Consider the following 13,589-nt stretch of genomic DNA (forward strand, 5'->3'; position numbering starts at 1 on the left):
AGCTCTGGGCATAGTAATGTCAGCTACTTTAAATCGTTTTTGAGCTACCAGGAAATAGTATATCCATCTTCAAGGTAAGTGAACCTATTTTGCCTAAGATTGTTTTGCTTAATAGTTACTAATGCTCAGTATCCTTTCCGTGGGTTAAGACACTCTCATTGCTGTAAAACAACCATGGAGTCCACCAGTCCCGGGGTGGAAGTGCACCATGACTTAATCACCAAACATGGTCACGACTTTGGTGCCCTCAGGTAACTACAGTTAATGGCACAAGATAATCAGGGCATACCATGTACGTTTCTGCCGTATATACTATTGTGGATCTTCTTCCAAAGTGTCTAGTTACATATTTCTTAGTATTGCTTTTTGAGAAAGGTCTGGTCCTTCTGGGTGTATACATCCCAGGAGGGCAGGTTGCCTGGAGGGCTCACCGCCCCCGACCCCCGCATGTCCTACTGTGCCCATCTTGTCCAAGATGTTTGACCACTACTGACTGGATAAATGAGAGGAGGAAAGGCTTTCAGCATACAGCCACCGTAGAGGGGGCAATGACACCTTATGAATCAGGGCTAGTATGTGCCCACGCATCCAGTCATTCAAGCATCCACTTAGAAAACTATCGCATTCCGGCAAGAAAGTTATTATCTCAGCCCCCAGTCCGAGTGTCAAAGCCCATACAGACCACTTGCCCTGGGGTCAGGCTGCGCTTGGTTCTGTTTGGGAAAGGCTGACACGTTTTTCATAGGCGGGAGGTGTTCACAGAAGCGGAGAACTCATTATAACCAGTTAGTCATCCATAGAGACACTGCCTGTGGGCGGGGTGCACTTGGCGCTCTCCTGGTGGGCCTGTTCTAGATGCGGTTTCCCTGGGTAGGTGTATGACTGGCCTTTCGCCCACGGGAGCCGGGGTCTGCCAGTACCCAGAAAAAAAAAACCCGGTAAAAGCCCCTCACAGCCAACTCAGTAATAAAAAACATCCGCTGCCAGGATAACTTTTCCGGAGACTGTTGTGCAGAATATTTTCCCGATACCACCCAGTGGAAGCCAGAGTCCACCTTTTTCTCGGTTCCCTGCTTCCCAAGGGTGCGGGAAGACAGGGAAAAATGTATAAAGTCCCGGAGGCAGAAAAACATGCACATAAGGAGAACCCAGGCAGCTGGAGCACTAGCAGACAAGGGGAGGTCAGGAGCTTACAGCCGGCCACGGTTACCAGAGTTGCGCTCCGCCAGGCTAGGATGACTCAGCCTCACTCTGGTCTTTACCGCCTGCCCGCGCGAGGGCTCCACAAAGTTCCCAGCCACACCCTAGAGCTTGTAGGAGGGCGAGGGACAAGGCTTTTCCAAGGGTGGGAGCCATGGCAAAAGGGGAGACCTGGGGTTTCCCCTGTGGCCATCCAGAATGCGCTTTGCCTGAACTCAGCTGCCTCCTCCCTGGCTGGGGCTGGTGTGGGGAGACTCCGGGCTCAGAGCAGTCTTTCCCACCGCCACCACCCCCAGAATGAAGGGTGTTTGCCGGTTAGGATGGTTATGTTTCCTCCCTCTCCCGCCCCGACATCGCTGTTCCCGGGTGCACAGCGTAGCGCCGCGCACCCCGGGCCTGCCTCAGTACGCTCTAAGCACCCGGGCTTGTGGTCCCGAGCGCCAGAGGTGGCTGTGCGGCCACCGGATGCCCCAGCCCAGCACTCACGCGCCCGCCCCGGGACTGCAGCGCCACCCTCCGCTCTTTGCACTAGTCACCGCGGCCCTGGAGTACTGACTGGCGGCCACGCCGCGGTGCACTCCCCAGACCCCGACCCCGATGTCCCATCCCCAGCCCGCTCTCCACCGCAGTCCTAGCGGGTCCGCCGCCGCCGCCTGCGGCCCCCTTCCTGACTTCTGCCCCTTTCCCGGGAAGCGCGAAGGGCGTGGGGAGGGGGTCGGGCCACCTCTAGGCTCCGCAGTCCTCCACTCCGCTGCCCCGACCCTCCCGGGGGACTCCAGACCAGAGAAACCACTGGCTAAGTGTGGAGCAGCAGGGCCCTCGGGCTCGCTCCCGAGCCCCCACCCTCACTCCGCTCCAGTCGCCGAGGCCTGGGGACCGTCCGGGGCCACCCCAGAGTCGCGCCGGTGGCGGCTGACTGCGGAGTTGTAAAGAACTCAGCGGCCGCAGTGGGCCGGGCCGGGCAAGGCACGAGCCGCGGCGGCCAAGGACACTGGAGTTTGCCAGTCACCGCCCGCGAGGTGCCTCCCGCCCTCCCGCCGCGGCTCGCCGGACTCCCCGGGGCCGCTGAGGCGGGGCCGGGCAGCAGCCGCGGCAAGAGGCGCGTCTCGCTCCCTCCTCCCGCGCCCGCCTCCTCCCCAGCGCTCTCTCCCGCCTTCTCCCCGCCTTCTTCCCCCCCTCACCCCCCCTGCTCCTTTTTTCCCTGCTCCCCAAGTGAGCCCGGCGCGCGAGAAGCAGGCGGGGCGGCGCGCGGCGAGGCAGGCAGCCCAGCGCGCTTGCCCACCGCCCGCCCGGCGCAGCTCTTCGCTGCCGCTCTTGTCGCCGCCGCCGCCGCCGCCGCTGCCGCCGGCGTGTCGGAAGGAGCCCAGGATGGCCCGGCTGGGCTCGCAGCGCTGCGCGTCCCGGGGGGCCTCGGCGCTCCTAGCCGCGGCGCTTTTCTACGCGGTGCTGGGGGATGTGGTGCGCTCGGAGCAGCAGATCCCGCTCTCCGTGTAAGTGCCTGGTGCTGGGACTCCCCGGGAGGGGCTGCCGGCGCCCGAGAGACCCGGGGCGCCCAAGTTTGGGTGCCTGCAGGTGCCGCTAGGCAGAACCCGAGGTGCGTACGGGCCTCGCCTCTTGCACCTGCCTCCCAGCAAAGGCACCAAACCGCGAGACCCGGGTGGGACCTTCTCGCCCCTTCCCTGGGGTTGTAGAGTAAGACCTGGAGAGGTTCACCTAAAGTGACAGCACCAAGTTTAGAGCCTGTTTACCCTCTGCAACTTCCATGGGCCATTTAATGGTCCCCCTTTCTGTTACCTTGCCATTTCACTTTTCCGGGAAGCGGGGGAAGGGTGGATTTCTTCAGAGTAGTATTTGCCAGGTGATGCTCATTTTAGGTGTTTGAGCAACCGGACAATTGTTCCATGAAAACCCGTGGTCTTTTTAGAGAGCCAGGGAGACTTTACACATTCTGAACTCCAAGGACCTCCGACCTCCTCCCGCACTACGCTCTGCAGTTTGGAGCTGGTAGTTTGTAAGAAAGTGCTTTTTCTATCTTTATTTCCATTTTTCTTTAATGTTCTATCGTCCTGCTCCTTCAGCCACAGTCCGGTGTGTGCGTGTGTGACGGTGACACGGTGTTACATTTCTTTTCCCCTGCTCTTTCTCCCTGTAGGGTGAAGCTGTGGGCCTCCGCTTTTGGTGGGGAGATAAAATCCATCGCTGCCAAGTACTCGGGTTCCCAGCTTCTGCAAAAGGTAAGGTTTCTGTGGCGACAGACAGCGATGATTTTTCTAGCACAGAAAATGGAGGCATATTTAGTTTTTTTTCCCCAACAAACGTGAGCCCTGGGCTGCATCAGTCATTAAGTAGTGTCTGATCTCCAGGTCTTGGCATTGTACTGTGCAGTGACTTCTCCCTACCAACCGGTTATTTTTAGATGACACTTGATTCTAAACACAAAGAAAAGCAGGATATTCACTCGCACTGTCCTGGCTGCGGCTGGGAAACTGTGTTTTCATGGCTCTCCTCTCAGTTGTCGGTATTGCTGTCTCAGTGCGAGAGCAGATGCTTCCCTGGCCAAAAGATGCTAACTTCATCCAAGGGGCAGAATCGGGCGCCTCTTTTCTGAGCCTCCTCTTTGCACAGGAGTCGTGGGGTTCCGTGTATCAGAGAGATACCAGCAGCATTGTTTGTCATCCCTGCGGTTGTACAATCCCATTATTCCCCAATCATCTAGACCCGGGGCTGGGTGCATTACATCATTACAGATAAGGAGAATGAATGTGGTTATCTTTCCACTCAGCCTCACTGCCCGGTAATAAGCTAGGAGCGCGCTCCACAAACTTAAGACATCAGTTTGCGTCCATACCATTCCTTGGCGTAATGAGAATGGAGAATTGATTATTAGGCTTTATCAGAAGCTGCATCAATTTTAATTCAAATAGGCAGCCTGATGCCTAAAATTGCACCGCGAGATATATGGCCCTCTTTTCTCCCCTCTAAGATAAAGAATGAATGGGTGGGTGGGGGGGGGGGTGGAGATCAGAGTGGGTGAAGAGAATTTCAAGTTAGCAAATTAAGCAAATAAATCCAGATATTCCCTTGACAATAGAAAACAAGATTGGCCTTTAGGGGACTATTCTCTGCGAATGGGTATAAACAGCTTACATTGTTAAGTTAACTTTTAAAGCATTTTAAAATGTGGTTTTTGGGCCAATGTACCATATGTGTTGAGCATGCTGCCTGGTAACCAAGTCCATATTTTATTTATGGCATTCCATTTCAGAGAGTAGCATTTCGGGGCATTAAATGAAACTGTTTGTCACATGAAATTCAAATATTGTAATAAAGTACCACCCAACAATAGATGGCAAGGTATACCAGCTAGAAAAAAAATGCCAGGCACTAGCTTCCTTGAAACCGTGGGGAAGACTGTTCACCTTTAGAGTGGGAAGAAGTTTGCTGAATTTTAATCAGTTGATAAAACTTGCTGCATTCATATGCCTTTATAGAAGACAGTGACCCTCCGTGTTTAGGAATGGCCTTTTCCCCTGGTCTTCTTTTAACTTGGTTCAGCGTTGCCCGTATTCTGTTTTTTGTTTTTTTTTTTTTTTTTTTTTTTGCCTGCTTGTCAGATGTTTTATGTGACAAGCTCCGGACTGTGACATAGCCTGTGTATTTTGTCTTTGCTTTGAAAGGAGTGAGCATATTGTGTAACTTTAAGGAACTATTTCCCATCTGCATGTCGTGGTCGATGTAGCAACTCCAAAAGACGCCCCTTTTGGAGTCTTGGTTGTACTTATATAGCTTCTAGCTCACATTTCAGGGAGCACATGAAATACATTTTTTTTCCTTCTCTTGAAAGTTAGAAAGCACCCACTGCACAGAAGTCTATCAGCCCTATTACTGGCGATTGTATAATAGCAAGTCGGAAATGACTGAGACTCTTCACTCACCTTTTCATCAGTGTAGTTTCTGATCCCGAATTCCCTAGCCTTGGCCTGCTTTCCTCAAGTCCACAGCTTGACAACTGTGTGACGACTTCCAGCTGTTCGAGGCTTTGTTGCCCTTCCTTGGTGCAGCCTGGCCTTTGGTGACCACTTCCAGGGGGAAGGTGAAGTCAGGGTTTCAGTTAGGGTCCAGGGTGGGGTGTCTGCTCTAGAACTGGGGTTTGTAATCTTCCATAACAGGGTGGTGAAATACCCCAGCTTTGGGGTTGCTGGGCAAGGACTTTCATGAGTGTTTAGAAGGATGTGATAGATGATTTGGGGAGCATTTGGCAGAAATATTTGAGCCATATTGATCTCCCAAATATGATTGTTTTCTTTAAAATGGTGAAGAACATTGGTCTAGAGAGTTCAGCATGAATGGGAAGAGAATCTGAGAGGCTCTGAGTGTGGGAGATGGAACACCCCTGGAAAAGCAAGGATACTGTCGTCCTCCTAATTATCTTCAAGTTTCTTGCCATTTTCATTAGGAATTATTTCTCTAAATCAAAACAGCATGCATCTGTCCATCACGTTACTGTATTTTAACAATTGAGGTACTTTGAAAATGAGTTAGAAAACTCATTGGAAAATGCATTAACGCCATCTTAAGGGAAAATCACAGGTGACAAAACCGGATTGCATAATAGACCATAATTTTACTTGTGAGGTTTGGACATTTATAGTTTATTCTCAATTTAGAAAAATCACTGTATGCCATAATATGATTTTTTTGTATTCGTGTAGTTTTCTGACTGTTATCTCGTGTTCTGAATCAAGGCAGCATGTTCATCTTCCTTTCATTTTTTGGTCTAGAGCTTAAACTTTCCAAAGTAATTATGGTGAATATAAATTAAATAAGAATTGGCCATCCACTTTGAGGTGTTTGGAGACTGGGAGATCTGCCATTTTGGCAACATGCTTTGTTAGGTAATGTGACTTGCAGTGGACTTTAAACACTGCCATGCAACGCTGCCCTTCAGCTCCACCGCACACAGTTCCTGGGGTTGGTGCCCTGGCTTTCCCTGCCATAGGCTAAGATACTACAGCGGGTGACTTATGCAGACTTGCCCCCTTGGCTTCTTCTTTTTGTCTTTGTTAGACATGGGAATTGCACGCTGTTCATTTCACTTGCAGCGAACGATCATTTTTGATCTCATAATGCATGGTGAACCAGGTATTTCTTTAAGGTTGTGTGTTTTCACTGTGGAGGGGAAGCTGGCGAGGGGGCAGCGGCTCCCCAGCAGTTCAGTGGTTGTTAGAGGGCTGCTGAAGGCAGGCGCTAGTGTGCTCCCGTCTTCCTGTCAGCGGCCTCCTCCACTGGCAGATACTGCAGGCGTTTCCATTCTCTTCAGCTTTTAATTAACTTCCTATTTGACATATCCATGCCAGCGTTCAGCTGCCCCATCTTGCTTCATTTTCCCCAAAGTACGTGCTTTGTTTGGGTTCTTTGGGGGAGGTATTGTTTCATCACCTCTCTATTCTGGGATTCAGTGAGAAGTGTTCAGATGGGGGTCTGAGGACCTGCCTGTTAAACACAAAGACACAACACCTTTAACATTTGCAATAAAAGTCATTAAACCCGCTTGATTTTCATCCACATCTCCTCAGGGAGATCTCCACTGAGGCCGAGTTTCTCATTCTGTTTAGACCTGCATTCCGGGGATGGATGTCCCTGGGAATAATGGGTTTCTGGTGATGTTTTCCAGACTTGGGATGATAACCACAGGTAATATGTGCTTCTGCCATTAGCATCAACAAAGAGGCCACAGTTACCTAGGACACCTCCTGCAGCACTTGCCACGCCAGTCAATTCTTGAAATGCGCAAGCAGGCTTTTGTGTTATCAACTATTTATTGCGATGGGCTTTAATACATAAACTTGATGTCTCTCTCCACAGGACAGAGTCAGCAAAGTCAAAAGGCCGATTCCTTTAGCCATTTTTACAATTAGGACTTTTCATCAATGTGGAAATCAATGGACTTTTAAATAATTAACAGAGAACATTGTGGATTACAAACTGGGGGGGGGGTGGGTCGTACGATCTGGGGGTGTCTGTGCTGTCTTGTCCCCTGAGGAATCACAGCTTTATAGATTATGAAGGGGCTCTGGCTTTAGAATAAAGAGGGGATGCACATTTAGCCTGTGTTGCTGGTGGCTCATTCCCAGCATGACTGTGGATGTGCCGACTTTCTTCTCTTAGATTACCTGTTAAAGTCTTGGCATTTCTGAAATGACAGTTCCAGTCTCTCTGGTTAATGGCTGGTCTCATTAGCCCTGCCACCAAGATACGCATTCAGTAGCTGTTTGTACTCAATGCCCACATGGTCACTTGCTAAGTTTTTGTACGGACCTCTTCGGTTTAATGTTTTTCTTTATTTCTGCTTTTTAAGATTTCTTCTCTGTCAGAAATACCCTGCTTTCTTTCTTTGACTAGGAACTGGCTGCGGCCTGCGTTACTAAGATTTGCATATGGTTATTAAAATTAAGGGGCTGAAAGCATGAATGAAATTCTCATTGGAGGCGAACTTCAGGTTTCCATTCTGTTGCAGTTATGAGTTTTGATCCATGAGTATGATGATTTCTTTCTGGTATTAAAAAAAATAACTACATTTATTTTAATGCCAGTTTGATTTTAGGCAGACGCGTGAATGTCAAACTGTCTACCAGTTATGAAATGACTCGGGCATGGGACAGCACAGTTAGTGTTTCCAGTTTTTGATGAAGGCCTCACTGTGCTGTAGGATCAACAGAAGCATAAGACCCGTGAAGTCATCGTCCCTGTGCACTTAAGGCCACTGCTATTATGCTCATTTGAAGCTCATATCCATGGGGGAACAGATTTGGGATCTCAGACTTTGGTTTTGATTGATCTCCATTGGTGTATGGGACCCCCACATAAGGCAGCCAATAAATGACTGAGTGTGCTGAGCTTGCTAAAATGAGTGCACATCTCATGTGAACAGTCCTTTGTCTCAGGGCTGTCATTAATCCAGATTTGCCATCATCGAAGCCAGCAAGCGGGCCTTTTTTTATCCACACACGCATGGTCTGTCAGGGTCGCCCACCTTCTCTAACAGCAGCACCAGAGGAAACGGCTCTGGAGCCGAGACTTTAGGGTCCCCGAGGCGTGGGATGTTAATGGTGTAAGATGCTTAAGATGCTGTGATCTGAAGGACAGGTTTCCTTGTGTCTGAGACCATGGAAATTAAGTGTTTGCTATAAAGCGTCAGTCTACGAATTACTCTGTGAGACTTTACCTTCATTTAATGCCATTTTCATAGATGAAGACTTAATGGCCCATATTTCACCTCAAATGATGGCAGTGAGCTCTTGAGTACTGTCCACAGAGAGAGATGTTCCTGAACCCTGATAGACATGATGACCCCAGTAGGACCTTCTCTGTCCTCCCCAGTCCGTTAAACAGGCTGTACCCTTTCCTTCAAAGAAAGGAGAGAGGCAGTGAGGAAGAGGAACAGCTGCATGGGCTGGGCCTCCCCTGCATGGTTAGCCATCAGCAGACTGTCTGAGATAGACCCACACCATCCTTTCTGCCCTCAGTGCCATGGGTGCTTGTGGAGCTGATGTGTGGTGGGGCAGTCTGCACACCGAGCCAGCAGGAAATTGTTGTACAAATCAACTCTGAAGAACATAGAGTGTTTCTGAACCACGACAGGTTTTTGTTTGCTTTGAGCGGCACTTATGGGGTAGTTGCTGGGCCATTGAAACACAGTGTTGCATTTGTAATTTGTATTAAATGTGTATCTTACATAGCGTCTCAGTTTCCTCAGATCAGGATTATGAAAACAACTCAGAAACTAAATTGTGTGTTTCAAGGCCACATTGGAAAGGAAAACATTACCCCTTGACAAGGAATGGTTGGCCGTGGCTTTCCTTTGTCTACCTCAAAGCATTTATCTTGACACCTGTTATTGGAAGATGATAACCCTCTCAAGGTTAGAAGAGCTGTTATGTATGTAAATGACCTGGACTGGGAAGTTAAGCGGAGCTGTAGATGCTGTGGGTTCATGGTTATGCATTTGAGGGTGAGCAGCTGCTAGTCGGTGTAGGAGGTTGCAACCGTCATTACCACAGCACGTACTAAGCTCGTGCCCGCATCTGCATCTATGCCAGTGAAGTAGACGCTGCTCACTACAGAGTGTACCTGATGCCGCCTGCAGGTGGAGAGGACCTCAGCATCTTGGGTTGCTAGAAAGGCTCACCGAATAGAAAACCAGGATGCTGGTGTAGTAACTGCGGTTCTTCAGCCATGGAATTGGCTAGCATGGAGGATGGTGTATGCATCTGGGATGTGAGGAACTGCAACGAACAGGAACAGCTGCATAATTTTTAGGGCCGTAGCAAAATGCAGAAAGCAGAATGTTAAACCAAGTCTGGGGTCCGCTGATCCTTGGCTAAGCCCTGTGTGGGACAAGATGTCTTCATTTCAGCTGGCTGGTTTCCCTCCCATCCTTTGTTGTGGAGACCCTGCAGTATTTGCAGAGATACAGGGCCCTAGAGATATGCTGTTAAAAGACAGGCCGCCAGTCTAGGGGTTTTGTCTGCTTATCTTCTCTGTCTTTTCGTGAGTAGCCTTGGGCATCTCACTTAATCTACTAGGAGAAGCAGGGAGCAGAGAACATTCACTCAACAGTCTCTCTATTCCAGGTATTGTGATAATTACTTTAGGGCCATTCCATTAAAACCTTTCAACAAGTACAGCACTGGGGAGACAAAGGCAGGAGGATTGTGAGTTTGAGGCCAGCCTGGTATATATACCAAAGCCCTGTCTTACGATCAAGGACAGACCTCTCATTAAGCTAAGAGGGCAGGGGTTACTGTTCAGCCCATTCCCAGATCACCAGCTGAAACTTGCCAAAGGTTAAGCAGCCCCTTCAAGTGGCTGAGGTAGAGTCTGCATGTCTGGCCACATACTTGATGTGATCTTTTAAAACCCAAGTTGCTCTTTGTTGGAAAAAAGTTAATAATACCTGAATTTCTCGAGCAGGGGGTGCTTGGGAGATGAAATGAGGTAACATCTGGGAAATTACTTCAAAAATAATTAAAGCCAGGATAACAGCTTGGAGGACAGTCTTGGAGTCATAAGAACTTAGATTCGAGTTCCTTATCTCCTTTTCCTATCTGGGTCACCTTGTGTTATAACACTTTTAAACCTATACCTTAAACGGGATAAATGGAAATGGAGGCCAATACAGCCCATGGAATCAAATATGCAAAGTGTTTAGCCCAATGCCTGGCACATCAAAAGCTCCTGGCAATGACTCCTTGTGGCATTATGGGTTACATCATGAATATGCAAGCTCTGCAGGTCATCTTTGCTGAACCCCCACGGGGCCCCTTCTTTTAAATACCTGTGGGTTCCATAGTGAATAGGTGCATGGGCTAGTAACCCAGGCCCTTGTATCAAGGCTGTCCACCTGGTAGCTGATCAGGACCCAAGTGCTATAGAGCAAATGTAGCTGCTACAGTACAGTTCCTGTCAGGATGGATGTCACGTATATGTACCCAGGCTAGCTCTCTTCTTCCATGGTCCGTCTGCTGCCTTCCTTACCTTCCTTCCTGGGCAGTGGGTCAGGCTGAGCAAGTGGCTGCTTGTACCCCACAGCCTCCCCACAGGAGAGGCTCATAAGCCGCAGGAGGACACCATTGCATGAGCCATTTAGCTTGCTACGGTATGTGTGTAGCAGCCAAAGGGGACAGCACTTAACTCTAGTGTCCTCTTGGACAGCCTGCCAGGCACTTCCTGCTGGGACAATGCTTCCTGCTGGTCTTTGGAAAGTTCAGACTTCTCCCAGGGGCTTTTTACAGATTGTACTGGACACCAACGGTAGGCAAGGAGGGGTGTAGAGAGGCAAAACAGTGTGTGTAGGGATAGCCATCTGTCACCCGCACAGGAGGCAAGGGCACCTGGTGTTCCTTGGCTCTTCCCGCTGGCCCTGTCCTCTCCAGAACTTGCTTGGCAGCCCGGCTGTTGTGCTTTGGCCTTGAGCATCTGCAGTTCTGTGCTGTGTCCTTAAAGAGGTTGAATGAGTACAACTTGTCACCCCACTGGTTACAGCGCCTTGAAGTCTTGGAGGTGGGACTCGCTCTAGTAACTGAGCATCTTTTAAAACAGCTTATGCATAAAGCTGTTGAAAGCAGTGGTGGAGTTAGCAAAGAGTCAGCAATGAAAGAAAATCTTCATTTGGGCCAATTGGCAGAAAGTGCTCCAGAGCCATTTGTTTCTGTGAATGTCACAGAGTTGTAGAGCCTGACTGGTCCCCGGACTTCCGGAAATCCACCAAGGCCCTAATCAGCCCAGGTATACAAGACTATGTTCACTGGGAAGAAGAAAACAGGCTCGTTTGTTGTCTTTGAGTGGTTGGTGCGAGCTGAGAACTTCCTGCTGGAGTAGCTGGTGTCCTTTTGTGTCCCCCCACCACACTGAGGTGACCATGTTATCTGCCCCCTTCAGGTCTCTGCCTCCCATGTTGCTCATCCCTCCTGAGCACAGCTGGAGTCACATCTGTGGGGTCCCGAGGACAGGGAGAGCTTGTGGACTGGAACTGCTCTTGCTGTTTAGGCCATTCATCTCTGCTCAACCCTCTACGGTTGTCTAGTGTGTGTGATTTATTTTCCTAAAACTTGGGGTCATGGGTTCAAAAGGAATGAAGGGAACAATTGACTTGTGGAACCACCAAATCTGGATCCAAATCTGGACCCACCCACGCTCACCACATGACTTTGAATTTCCTTTATAATGTTCCCCTTCCTGCCTCCCTTCCTTTTCCCCCCTTCCCCCCCTTCTCCCTCTCTCCTTTACCACTCTTCCCTTTCAATTTTTTTTTTATTTTTTATTTTGAGACATGGCCTCACAGCAGCTCAGGCTGTACTGGATTTTCTCTTTCCCCGGTATTCTGAGTGCTGAATTTGAATTCCAGGTGTGCCACCACACTGGGGTAATTTTCTGACAGCTACTAATTCTTGACTCTCAGGAGGGGACGGGTAACTGTATCTGGATTTAGTGAGTTCGGGACAACCGAGAAGCTTTTTGTTTTGTCTTTTTGCTTTTGTACTTGTTTTAGGGGTGAATTGTGTTTTGCTAGCACAAACTTGCCCATCCTAGGTCTTGATTTGCATACCATAAAACAGTGCAGCTAGGGATGGAGGATTTTGCTCAGAGACTGAGTGCTTGCAGAGGGTTGGAGGTGCTTCCCCAACACTCATGTCTGGTGTCTTACAGCAGTTTCAGGTTGGGGGCTCTGTGTCGGAGTCTTGCCTCCTGGGGCACCCACACACATGTGCTCATACTCACCCCCCCCACTACATTTAAAAAGTGGCAAAATTAACGCAAGTGTCTGTGACATCGGCCTCTGAGGTTGATGGGATTGTGTGACCCCTAGCAAGTGTGAAGATGAACATGTGACCCTGGAAAGCCTTTGTGTTCTTGCTAATCTATCGTGTTTATGGTCCTGCTTCATTGTTAGTGAAGAACAGAAGACAGGCTTGAGGTTATTGATAACCTTAAGGCAGCATGTATCAGGCACATTGATGGGCAAAGGCATGGTTACAAAGAGAAGCGTTTATTACATATGCTCAGGCAGTGATATTTTTGTTTTCTTGTCTAAACTCTCCCAGTCTTGTCCTTTGTGTGGTAAAGGTGGGCAGCTCTGGAGTTAAAAGTTGGATCTTGCTGTGACATTGTGCAGTAATTCTCACCGCCAGGGACAAGTTAAACCTAGAATGTAAGCGTATTGCTCTTTGTGCCTGTACCGTCTACAGTCCCTTTCCCGTTGTATTTTGTTGAGGTAGAGGTGGAAAAACATAAAGAACAAGAGATGTGGGAAGTTGTGAATCTACTGGATGCAGGTAGCGTTCGACCACAAGTCATAACAAATGGCTTTGCACTCTGTCTCCCGTGGCTTCCTATTATTGGTGGGCTGTCTTTTAGAGCAGCATGAATTGCCATATGCAAACAGTCCAAGGGGCGTAGACGTTTTGTCTTTCCAGAAATAAGTCCAACTCTTTTGGCTTCTAGGATGGTGGTGCCGAAGTTTGAATCTTTTTTTTCTTAGCTTTAGTCCAGGCCCTGGGTGGGGATGCTGCTCACTTTTGGTTTCACAAAGTTGTGCACTGATTCAGATGGCATAGTTCAAGCCAGTCAGTAAAAGTCAGCAGATACAGACTTCTGTGTTTGTGTGTAGTTTTCTTTGATAGTTGTGTACCCTTCCCTCCCTCCCTCCCTCTCTCCCTCCCTCTCTCCCTCCCTCCCTTCTCTCTTTTTTCTTTCTTTCTCTCTCCTTCTTCTCCTTCTTCTTCTCCTTCTTCTTCTCCTTCTTCTTCTTCTTCTTCTTCTTCTTCTTCTTCTTCTTCTTCTTCTTCTTCTTCTTCTTCTTCTTCTTCTTCTTCTTCTTCTTCTTCTTC

General features: G+C 49.1%; 1 protein-coding gene across 2 annotated transcripts in view; it reads left to right on the forward strand.

Annotated features, from left to right (window-relative positions):
• Positions 1–2,346: 2,346 nt before the first annotated feature.
• Cacna2d3 (calcium voltage-gated channel auxiliary subunit alpha2delta 3) overlaps positions 2,347–13,589 on the forward strand; it is a 798,817-nt gene continuing 787,574 nt past the window's right edge. Inside the window, exons 1-2 of one of the 2 annotated variants that reach the window (XM_050158222.1) lie at positions 2,347–2,690; positions 3,353–3,434. In XM_050158222.1, coding sequence (XP_050014179.1) covers positions 2,569–2,690; positions 3,353–3,434 — 204 coding nt within the window. In that variant the 5' untranslated portion in view covers positions 2,347–2,568. The remainder of the gene's footprint in view (positions 2,691–3,352; positions 3,435–13,589) is intronic. The other variant, XM_050158221.1, reaches the window with a different exon arrangement.

This window comes from Alexandromys fortis, unplaced genomic scaffold (assembly GCF_014885135.2).
Source record: "Alexandromys fortis isolate MF-2015 unplaced genomic scaffold, M_Fortis_MF-2015_v1.1 scaffold_106, whole genome shotgun sequence".
NCBI lineage: Eukaryota > Metazoa > Chordata > Mammalia > Rodentia > Cricetidae > Alexandromys > Alexandromys fortis.